At 32.4% G+C, this 12,641-nt stretch overlaps 1 protein-coding gene across 5 annotated transcripts in view; it reads left to right on the top strand.

Moving 5' to 3' along the window:
* Window positions 1-12,641, top strand: part of LOC136409892 (antichymotrypsin-2-like) — a 96,712-nt gene that overhangs the window by 82,409 nt on the left and 1,662 nt on the right. Inside the window, exon 4 of one of the 5 annotated variants that reach the window (XM_066391734.1) lies at window positions 10,385-10,643. The exons of 1 other annotated variant lie outside the window; for it this stretch is intronic. In XM_066391734.1, coding sequence (XP_066247831.1) covers window positions 10,385-10,566 — 182 coding nt within the window. In that variant the 3' untranslated portion in view covers window positions 10,567-10,643. Of the gene's footprint in view, window positions 1-8,919; window positions 9,308-10,384; window positions 10,644-12,641 lie in introns of those variants that run through there. 3 more of the 5 variants (XM_066391732.1, XM_066391739.1, XM_066391740.1) reach the window with 3 other exon arrangements.

The raw sequence follows: 12,641 nt of genomic DNA, 5'->3' as shown, positions 1-12,641 counted from the left end.
CTTCAACAGCTAGTAGGATAGCTAGTGCGATAATACCGACTGTAGTAGATTTCGCTCGTCTCGTTATTCCCGTTTTGCTTGTCTCGGACACTCCCAGTGTGCATGTATTTGTTTTTATACTTTTGACACAGAGGATTGTATTATGGGCGGTCCACTCGGATACACTTTATCAAAGAGTGAAACAATTTCTTCTCGGGTCCTTTTTCGACTACCATATTCAACCATTATTAACAAATCAATTCTTTCTTTTTTCATTAAATGCATCATTTTTAGTACACACAAATGTATGTATTAAATTAAAGTGATAAACCCGATAGGAAGTGAAAAATGGATACCGTATTTTTTTTAACTAAAAATTGGAATTTCCAGAATGCTATTTACTTGACGTTTAAAAAATACAAAGGGTATTTTTATCCGAATTGAATTTTTTTGAATAAAATAAGAAAAATAATTTTTTTTTCGAAATTTTTCTGATTTAACCCAATAAAATTTGATATGCCTCTATGCGCTATTAAGTATAGATTCCACAAAATAAGTTGGAAATAGAGGGCCATATTTAAAAAATTAATGTTGAACTTCGTTAGAATATTATAGGGTAATAAAAATAAAGTGCAAGATTATCAAAAAGTCTAAATAAATGAGTTATGTAAGTTTTACTTTAAACATTTTTTTATAGCAAAATTATTTAATAAGTTATTGCCATTATTCAATATACAGTGACACCTATAAAGTTCGCATCATATGGTAAATTTTTTTACTTATAGATTTGGATAAGTTTTGAGTTTGCCTTTGGGTTGTTCATCACAAATAATAACGAGAACTGACATACATATCGAAAAACAAATGATTTTCTATAACTGTCAAATCGCAATTTTTTTCGAAAACATTCAAAATCTGTCATTATTTCTCAAAATTGTGAAAAATTACGAAGAAAAAAGTTTCTTAGTATTTGATTTTCTACCCATACGCCAATTTATAACTTTCCCGGACAACTTTAATTTTAAAACATTTTTTGTAGTTCTGCATTTCCCAGGTATTTAAATGGGTCAACAATTTTGTAAAAATACTTATAATATATAAATTTAATTGTCTGAATGAGTATTCATTAGTTAAAATAATATTTAAAAATTAAAACAAAGCAATTGAAAATTACTATTTTTAAAGATGGTATTAATGTTTGCCAATACAGCATGAACATAATAGCGGACTATTAATAACTATTAATTAAATTATTTTTCTGTGTGCCCTTCATCACGTTCAACACAAATTGTAATCTCCTTCAATAAATTCTTAATGGCTTGTGAACTTATGTTTAAAATACATTCTCAAATAACTCTGTCAAAACGATCGACATTGCGAAAAAGTTTTTGTGAATAAGCGTTTTGATTTAAAAACCCCCATAAAAAAACTATATACTAAATAAAAATAAGTAATCTAGGTGGTCAGAGTTGCTCTATGTTGCGTCTAATTACTCTGTCTCAGGACATTTTTAGAAGACGTTCTTTAACCCACCTAGAATTATGAATAGGTGCTTCGTCGCACTGATACCATAAAGTGTACACACACCGTCAAAAGTCTTGGACCTCCTATATATTTTGTACATATTCGTAAACCTTAAAATGTTTAGTAATTTTTAGGAATCTCTGTTATATTTCAAGAATTTTTAATTTTTAACGGATAATTTTCAGGGTATTTAAAAAACAATATTTTGTGGAATTGTGTATTTTAAATGGATATTTCATTACAGTCAATTCTTAATTTTTAAGGGCCAATAAGGAACAATTGACAATTTAATAACCAGTATGACCTCTATTATTAAATAATGCATTGAGGCGAGGCGCCTATGCATTGATACAATCAACGTGTTTACAATTTCTTGAGGGATGTTGTTCTACTCTTCTTGTGCGGCCGTAGCTAACTCATTAGCATTTTGTGATGGATGAATTCGTCTACGAATTTCTCTAGCAACAAAATCCCACATGTTTTCGATTGGATTCATATCAGGGGAGTTGGCTGATTAAGGTAACCGGGTAATTTGCCTTTGTTCAAGTTCCTCTTAGACTCTTCTTGCACGATGTGGTCTCGCATTGTCATCCATAAAAATAAAGTTGGCACCGAATTCGTCGCGTAGGGGATAGATAATGGGCCTAATCACACTTTCCAAGTAAACTTGACTCGTCATGTGTTGATTTATGGGAATTAATGCAGTTCGATGATTGAACATTATTCCACCCCAAAACATTACCGTCCCACAATTATATGGAGCAACTTCAAGTGGAAAGTTTAATCTTTCTTGACTTCCTGAACCTCTCCATACTCTTTGACAATTGTCATCGCTTACTAATCCAAATCTTGTTTCATCAGTGAATAGCACATATCGCCATTGCCATAAAATCCAATGTCGATGTTTCCTAGCCCACTGCAAACGAGCTGTTCTATGTCGTGAATGAACCTTCATAGCTCCGATATGACAAAGTTATAAATATTATCATGTGGGGTACAAATACACCCCGCAATTTTTTATATATTTAATTATTAAATCATAAAATATGGTAATATAAATGTTATTTGGACAATTTCGAAGAGTATAAAAAACATACAAAACGAAAAATTCATATCTATTTGTTGCTATAAGTAACAGAAATTATGTATTCTAGATTTAAATATGTAACCGTTTTAATTAATTATCTTCCATGTGCATATTACTATCACACTTATAGCAAATTATTTTGTTTCTTGAGTGACTTGCGCAAACAAACTGATTACATTAGGTACATGATTTACGAGATTTCCTGTCCTTTTCTCTGGTACACAAATAACATCTTTTAGATTTTGAGGTAGTCGGAGTTTCATCTTATGTTATTGGAGTAGTATTTTATAATTCTGACAAAACTGAAAGCATATGCTGTTTAATTCGGGTTTGAAATTTCTTCTCATTTTGGTATCGCCTCTTTATATTTTTTTGACCCAAGCATTCCCCTAGTTCTAATAAAAATAGTCTTCTGTTGTCAAGTTTCTTCGAGTTCCAATAAGGATGTTTTGTCATCCATACTTTGAAACAATTTAGAGCAGCTATATCTAGAATCTGGTAGAATATTGCCATTGGCCACCTATTCGTTTTTCTTTGTGTAGTGAACTCCTTAGCGAGTTTCTCTGTTGTGTCCACCGCACCTTTTATTTTATTATAATGTAAGATTATATGTGGTTGATAGTAGTCAACATCTTCTCCACCTATATGGTCATCTCTATGTTCCGTTGATAAGAGAATCACAGCAGAATTCTTTTTCGGAACATATTAAACAATGGTTTTGTCTTCCATGAAACCAAACATACTGGAATATGTCTTCTCAGATCCAGCCCGCAGAAATTCTTGTGGATTATAGGGTTTATTGCGACGCAAGGTGCCACATAACGTCATATTTTGTGTTAAGAGTTTGTCACCTAGCTCCAGGCTCGCGAAGAAGTTATCAATCGTTATTCCGTATCTTGAAGACAAGTGATTTACTAAATCTAAAACTACCCGTTGGTCCTGCCCCTTTTCTGGTTTATTTCCTTCTTTACCTAAAGAAATAATGTAGTATATTGAAAAAAAGGATAAAAATTTCTAAGGAATACTTTACCTAAATATAATTGCATATTTATGGTATATGCAGTTTCGCAATCAGTTAGAGCCCAGATTTTCAAGCCATACTTGTGAGGCTTACTTTTCATATATACTCTAAAAGGGGCTCCACTTCGAAATGGAACTAACTGCTCATCAACGCATAAGTGTTCGTAGGGATTGTATGATTTCTTACAATTTGATACAAATATCTCAAATATTTCTTTGATTGCAACCATTTTATCACTTATTTTTCTTTCTTCTCTAGTTGCCACATCATCAAATCGCAGGAAAGTCATAATTTGTTGAAATCTATTTCGAGACATTGCAGCAGAAACTATAAAACGGCATAAAGATACATTTTGAGCCCATAATACATATATTGGCTCTTTATTGGAATGCAAAGCTCCAAATATAATTAGTAGGCCTAGAAAGGCCTTTAATTCTTCTTTTATTATATGATTGAATGTTTTTCCTCCTTTTGTATAAATTTCTTGAGCTCTTTTATTTGATTGTGTCAAAATTATGTCCGTTATCTCTTGTGAAAAAAATAACACAAAAGCTTCTTTTATATTTGTAAAATTTTAATTGTATGTCGTCAATCCTTTTTTTTTTATGATATTACAATTGCCTCTTCTTATATTTCTAAAAGGGATTTTTGCCCACTGAGTATTGTCCTTGGAGATATAATATGGTATTTGGTCACCTTGATCTTCGGATTTATCCTGAGATTCTTCGTTTATGACGGCTATAATATCAATAATCTCCTCCTCTTTTTCAATGATATCTATGTTCTCTATGTCATTTTCTAATTCAACATTATCACAATCGGCATCAAAATCGTCTGTTTCTAGAATTACTAATAATTCTTGTTCGGTCAGTTTATTTGCATTACGAAATCTTACTGCTTCACTCATTTTTTTCAAATATGCTTGCAAGTGCAGAGAAAATTGAAAATACACTGACTCACTAGCGAAAAAAAGCCTTGATATGTATATGAAATCGGGAACCCCCGGCCTCGCCACCAAGGCTTATAGAGAATCACCAATATTGCAATAACACGGGTACATGTGTGCCTCTATTGGTAGCATATGGCATCGTAAAAGATAGATGTTGTTGAATACTAACAAGAGTACAGGTGTACTCCATGCTAGTAAACTTATCTTAGTTGCATAAAAAATGGAAATTTTTTCACGAATATTTTTTTATAGTTTAAGGGATATACAGTGGTGGCCATAAGTATGGAATATTATTTTAATTTGATAAAATATTTATTAAAAAGTTTTTAGAAAAATGAAAATGAAAAATTACACTTGAACAAAAGTATGGAATATTTTTTATATCATGGTATGGAGTCTGCCATTTTAAGTAAACTCAATATTTTGTGGCATACCCCTTAGCATCTAGGACAGCCTGACATCGACACTGCATTGAATCAATTAGATTCTGGCACGTTGAGGAAGAAATGTTTTTCCATTCTTCTTGTATGATCCTCCACAATTCTTCAGTATTTGACACGTGTCTTTGTCTAATTTTTCGTTTCAAATGGTTCAACAGATGTTCGATGGGATTTAAATCAGGAGATTGTGAAGGCCATTTTATAACATCTATCTGGTTTTCAATAAACCAATTTTTAATCAACCGTGAAGAATGTTTAGGATCATTATCCTGTTGGAACCGCCATACCAGTGGCATTTCTTCCTCGGCAAATGGATGCATATGCTGCTCTAGGATATTTTTGTATAAAAACCGATCCATTATTCCATCAATTTTGCCTAACAGGCCAACTCCAAATCTCGAAAAAGATCCCCACACCATTAAACTCTGACCGCCATGTTTAACAATGGGCTTTTGGTACTTGGGATCAAATTTCTTCCCTATTGGTCGCCGAACATAAGTTTTTCCATTCGAATCAAACAGTTTGATTTTGGTTTCGTCACTGAAAAGGACGGTATTCCATTTTTCGGGTGTCCAAAACAGATGTGAGCGTGCAAACTTAATTCTGGCTTTCCGGTTTTTTTTTGGAAATTAATGGTTTCTTCACTGCCAATCGTCCAAACAATCCAGTATCACATAGACGACGCCTCATAGTACAATCACTAATTTCAATACCACTATTAGTTGTAATTTCTTCCTTTATTAAGCGCTATGATTTTTCAGGATCTTTAGAGGACATAATTTTAATACGTTGGTTTGTATGGGCTGTTGTTTTTCTGGGACGTCCTGTTTTCGGATGATTTTTTACGGCGTTGAATACCCTAAACTTCCTCAAAATTTTCGATACACACCCCTGGCTCACATTAAATGTCTTTGCGATGTCCTTCTGATTAGCTCTGTTATTTGACATCTCCACTATTTGTGGTCGAAGATCTTCCGAAAGATATTTTTTTTAACCATTGCGGCTTCAAATTTTTTCGAACTGTAACACTCAATACTGAATACTAAATGCAAAATAAATTTAAATCTATGATATTCCATACTTTTGTCCACACAAGGAGGAACAAGGAGGAATAAAATTAACTAATTAATTAAATTAACTTATATAAGTTTTTGATTTCATTTTTTTTTCATTTAATTTGCTATCACAGTAAATGTTCAAAATTTTTTGATTCTTTGTTAATTATTATTTATATTTTATCTTTAGTAATAATTGTTTTTAAAAAACTTGAACACTTTTTTTTGAACGAGAAATAATTTTAAGTTAAGTTACATGCATCATCAGATTTACATGCGGTTTTCTCAGAAACCGTTGCTTCTAGCGACTTCAATAAAGTATACCTTTTCTAAGTATAAAAGATAGGAAAAAAGATTTTTTAATGTCAAAATGACATACACTATGGCACAAAAAAGTTACAGAGGTTTAAATGTGTCCTAATGGTCGCTTGTGGTGCCCTCTAGAAAATACAACTAAATGGTTAATAAATTTGAATTTGTCATTTTAAAACACCCTCAGATATGAAGTTTCGTGAAATTAGCTCAAAGAAATCGAAAGATATTAAAGAAAATGCGATTTATTTTTTCAAGTTTAACACCCTGTAACTCCGTAATTATCAACTTTTGGACTGAGGCAAATTTAGTTAAATCGACTTATTTTTACTTAAATAATTTGCGGTATCATTTTGGCCACGCAATTCGAGGACACCCTGTATACATATCATTATTTTAGTATTTTGTCCAATAACCTTTGTTTTTAATAATTTCTTGACACCTTTTTGGCATGGACGAAATGAGATTCCAAATTGTTTCACTATCCATTAAGTTCCAATTTAGTTAGAAGTATTTCTGCGAATAACTGATCTTTGTTAGTGATGGTTTTTATTCGAATTTTCTTCTCTACTATTTCCCAAAGGTTTTCTATTGGATTGAGATCCGGGGATTGAGCAGACCAAGTTAAAACATTAATTTTGTGGTCAACAAACCATTTCTTACCTAATTTGGCGATATGTTTCGGGTCATTATCGTGCTGGAAAATAAATTTAAGAGGCATTTCCCACTTTGCATACGGAAACATCACATTTTCCAATATATTGCAATAAAGAAATCGATCCATATTTCCGTCTATTTTCTGAATAAGACCTACGTCGAATCCGAAAAAACAGCCCCATACCATTATGTTCCCTCCTCCATGTTTTATTGTGGTCGAAACATACTTGGGATGTAATCTTTGGTTAGCTGGACGATGAACAAATCTTGAGCCATTAATTCCAAATAAATTAAATTTTGATTCATTATTCGTTGATTCGTTGATCATCCTTCGCTAAATAAAATTTTCTTCCAGTCCTCCGTTTTCCAATTTGAATATTGCAGCAAATACTATCCTTGTTTGCCTATTTTTCTTGGATAGTAATGGTTTTTTACTGGCCTTTTTCCTGGAAGGCCAGCTTCTACCAACCGTCGCTGAATTGTTCTGGATGACACATTAGAGTTCACTAATTCGGCTGAAATTTGGGATGCTGATAACCATGGATTTTACTGGCTCAATTTTTTTATTCGACGATCCATCCTTTTTGTAGTTTTTTTTGTTTGTCCACTCCGTTTTAGGTTCACTACACAATCATGAAGCTTAAATTTTTTAATAATAAGTGAAACAACTTGTTTCAACACATTGAATTGTTCACTTATTAATTTTTGACTTCTTCCGGCGTTATAATTTGAATCTTCAATAATTTTTTCTTTGAGATCTACAGAAAAATGTTTTCCACTAGACATTTTAAAGACCGTGTAAAATTCACGCGCAATTTTTCGATAGCGAATTTTAAGAAAATATGGGAAAACTAAAATGGTCAATTTAATTTTGTTACACATTTTGACTTGTGGACTTTTAAACATTTGCAAATAATATTTATTGGACCAAACCTAACAACGTACTTTTTTATTCGAAACATTCTATTGTTATTTATGTACAAGATACGTAAATACATTTTAACAAGGAGCTCATAGATAAGAAGTTTCAGAAAATTTTTCTTAGTCAAATTAATTTTGTCCGATATTGTACGTGGCGTCTTAAATGAATTTTTAATTTTCTTTAAAAAGATGTATTTATTATAAATTGAACTACTGAATATTTATTTAGACAATTACTTTTATATACTGTATGCTTACAAGGTTGTCGACCGATTTAAATACCTCGGAAATTCAGAAATACAAAAAAATTTTTTAATGAAAGTCATCCGAGAAAGTTAAAAATTGGCATTTGGTTAGAAAATATTTTTCTTTGTGATTTTAAAAAATTTTGAATGTTTTTGAAAAAAATTGAAATTTCACAGTTATAGACGTCATTTGTTTTTCAATTTATATATCAATTCTCAACATTTGTGAAGTTCAACCCGAAGGCAAAGATTACCCAAATTCACAAGTAAAAACATTTCTCATATGAAGCAAAGTTTATGACTGATACTGTATATATATGACGAATCCTGTATATACATAGTTTGCAAATTATAGCCTCTTACACTGTTAAAAATGCAACGATTTACATTTAATTATTTCATAAATATCTAATTAAATAAAAAATAGAGTCGTCATACTTTTTCGTAATATCCTATATATGTATTTTCCTTCAGTTAGAAAATATGCGTTGCAGTTTATTTTGCTCTATCTCTAACACTGAAAGAAATATCGACATAGTGATGGGACATCCGGTATATTACACAGATTTCCTGAAATTTAACTACCTTATTCACTATTTGTCGGGGGAATTCGCCTGCAGCGTGTCAAAATATTGGTACTTAAGTAATTTTCTTCCTAACCGGTGTATCTAAAAAAGCACTAGGCGGTGTGTGCAAGAGCAAAGATTTATACAAAACATTTTCTAATAGAGTTTGTGATCTATGCGCGATCTGGAGCTATAAGGATGCATAGACAAGAAATATTTACAGTCGACCATCCCTGCATTTTTCTGATCCAGTCTCATGAAAGAATGAATGAGAGAAGAAGGGACAGGCTCTCAAACACATTGTTTATAGCTAAATTGAGTAAGATCAACAATGTGGCATCAAACTAAAAGCCAAAGATAACTGAATAAATTACCCATGTCTAAGTTTAATGTTTAAAAAGCTATTAAACCTAAAATTAGAATAGAAAAAATTGTTTATAAATTACATTATTAGTTACGTAAGAGTATTTTTTTTGTGAAAAGGTGTACGTGAGTAGTATACCTTTTTGAAATGTCTACTTCTATACAAATTTATGTATGAGTTTAATAAAAAGTTTAATATAATGTAAAGTTGCATCATTACGAATCAGGTAGCTGTAACTATTTTGACACTTTGTTTTCATTTTTATGTACGCAATAAATATCGATATATTTAATAAATCAATATTTTTCATCAAAACAATATGTTGAATCTCTTTATTTGGGATTTCTTTAAGCCAGTTTGTATCATATTGACAACGTAAATCCGATTTCATTACTCCTCTTTTGTTGGATCCACTCCATCAGAATTTGCCTATTTGCTGCTGCTGAACATTTCATGTATCAGAGGTTGCGATTAGTCTTCTATCGGTTTAAAAGTTTGTTGTTTCAGGTTTTAGAATACTCTTTCAGGTTGTGATAGGTTTCAGTCTTTCAATCTTACTCTGTCGGTTCGGGTTAGTGGCATATAGTCTAGTGACAGTGATATCATCGAGAATGTGCTAACCGGAACTAACTGTACAAGTATTACCGATAATATTGCTGTAATTTTAACTATAATAGAACTCGAAGTTACATATTTTCTTTTTAATAACATTATTGAAAAGTATTACAGAATATTAACAATATTCCGCAAAAATTTCTTTTGAAGTTGCTTCCTACTCGATTCGATACGGGATCCCAACACTTTTAGTTCGTTATTTTGATTTGACCATATGAATTCAACAAAATTGGTAGTATGTATTTATAAAACGAAGATGTTCTTCGAATAGCACAGGACCTTCAAGAATACGGGCTTTTTATATTTATTTAATTACTGCCATTTCTTTATATTAATCGTAACTGAAAATGTAACAAACATTTTTGGAAAATATTGATCGTCTTTGTTTACCAATGTGCTTCGAGTCTTGTTTAAGTTTTGTATGTTTAGTGCCAACATTAAGTGCATAGTCGCTAATCTCTGAGCTAGTTAAGTTTTAAACAGATGATTACACCGTCTACGAAAATTGATATTTTGTTGGCTTCCTATTCAATCATATTGGCAACAATTGGGATGTGGTGTATCACGTGATTATCAATTTTTATTTCTTAAATTAATTAACTGTTTTAATGTTTTCTTTTGTACCTACTGGATTGAAACCGATTTTCAGGGCTTATAATACAGGCATTCAGCATGCCGCTCCCATTACCACCAGGAGAATTCATTGCAGATCATCCATTCGTTGTGATTCTGAAGGGCCAAGGATCAGTTGTAGATGAAGAAAGACAGGCCAGAATTAACTTCCAGGGTCTACCGTTGTTTCAAGGCAGAGTGTCGAAACCAAGTGTTTAAAGATTTTAATTAAACATAATAGGTATGCCTCTGTATATATCTTTGCACGAATAAAGAGATTATCTAAGCAAATAAAAGTTATTTTTTCTACAACAGTAAAAAATACTATATTTCATATCGAACACGAAATCATTAATTGGTAGGTATCCATCCCCATGAACCCTCTTAACTTGTTCTGTGTTAGTGCGTATGTTGTCACGTGTATGTCGTAGGAAGAGTTAATGGAGCTGAAACGAAGGTTAAGGCAGAACGTGCAAAGGCGTGTACAGACATGCGATGAAACATTATATCGCAACACCGGTGCGTAACATTTTCTTGTTAGGCATCGAAATTACGGTATGTCATGAATTTGTGTGTAATGTAATATCATCGAGAATTATACAGAGTGGCTCGCCGAAGCTTTCTATCTTATGATATAGAAAACACGAAAACACTCGGAGCCGTCAATTTTAAATTCGGGAGTCATATTTTTTTGGTACAATCATTTTCACAGGTTCAACCTCTAAGAGGGGGTGACTTTCACCATAAAAATCTTAAATGGAAAGAGGTATCATGTTATACATCATTTAGAGGGCATTCAATTACATTTTCAAAACTATCTAATTTGTCAATTTTGGATTATCAATTTTTGAGAAATTAAGATTTGAAGGCGATGTTATCAATTTTATTTACCAATTATTTCAATTTACTACATTTTGAAAATGACACCCATACAGTAGAAGAGATATTGTTTAAAGTGCTCTCAAGTTTCGGTGTATTCAGGTTGTGTCGCATAAATTTTTTACTTTAAATAGCCCTATAAAAAAAGCCAACAGAGACAAATCTGGGAAACGTGCAGGCCATTCAGTAGGTCCTCTTCTCCGAATCCATCGTTGAAGGAATTTTTCGTCTAAAAATTACCTTACAGGGACCTGGTAATGCGAAGGAGCCCCATCTTGTTGAAAAATGATGTCTTCGACATGGTGACAATTATTATATTTTGTTCAATTATTTGTATTAATGGTGAATTAGTAGTATTTTTTAATAAATCCAAATAAATTTCTCCGTTCAGATTTCCAGGTAAAAACAATGGGCCAATGATAGGATCCCCAAAAATTCCTAGCCAAACGTTTAGTTTTTCTGGATGTTGGGTTTGAACTTCACGAAACAGGCTTGGATTGTTGGACGACCAAAAATCGCAGTTACGGCGGTTAACTTCGCTATTTAAGAAGAAGGAACAGTCATCAGAAAAATAAATGTTTCAGACATTCTTGATTGTTAATAATTAATTGATTAATGATCTTACAAAATTCCAAACATCGATTATTATCGTCTTTGTTGAGTTCCTGAATTAACTTAATTTTATAAGGGTGAAATTTATGGGGATTTATGGGATGGTTAATATCCTCTAGATGATTGTACACCAAGTAATCTATACATCTAATTTTCTTCTATTGCGTAGAGTGGGGTTCATCATGATGTGTTCTAAAACAGCTGTCTTGGGGGAAATTCTGTCACTCCCCTGGACAATGTTAGAATTAGTGGGTTCTGCTTCCGCGGCTGGTTCTAAACTTTTTGTTACCGAAGGACCACTGTCGTTTTTGTCAGACCGGGAGAAACTGAATTGAACTAATTGCTTGTTTGACTTTTTGTGAATGTATATTAACAAAAGCTCTTAGCTTAAATGTGTTTTACAAGTGATTGGTATATGATGATTTCAAAGGTTATTTTAGAATTTTTGCCACTTTCTAATCTCTGATGAGGTCAAGAGTGAACTGGCGAAGAAGTGGGTGGAAGACTCAACAGTGAGTTCCCACTACCCTTCCCATGTTGCACGGTAACGACCCTTTTCAATTACTGAAATTGGACGTCCTCCGCTGTACCAGGAATTGATCCTTTGTCTGCCTCTAGTCAGGTTTTTTTTTTCTTTTTTCTTTGAAATCCCCAGAGTGTACAACTTTCTCTATAACTATGACCAATTGCAGCCAATATCACAAATGTACTGCAGTGGGATTCTTGGGAAATTTTGGCAGTATATTTTTTATCTATCGGCAATAAATTGCTTCAGGGAACACCATTATGGGAAGGTTCCCAGG

This window comes from Euwallacea similis, chromosome 7 (assembly GCF_039881205.1).
Source record: "Euwallacea similis isolate ESF13 chromosome 7, ESF131.1, whole genome shotgun sequence".
NCBI classification, from domain to species: domain Eukaryota; kingdom Metazoa; phylum Arthropoda; class Insecta; order Coleoptera; family Curculionidae; genus Euwallacea; species Euwallacea similis.
Note: the sequence above shows the minus strand (reverse complement) of the source record. Positions and strands in the feature narration are given on the sequence as shown.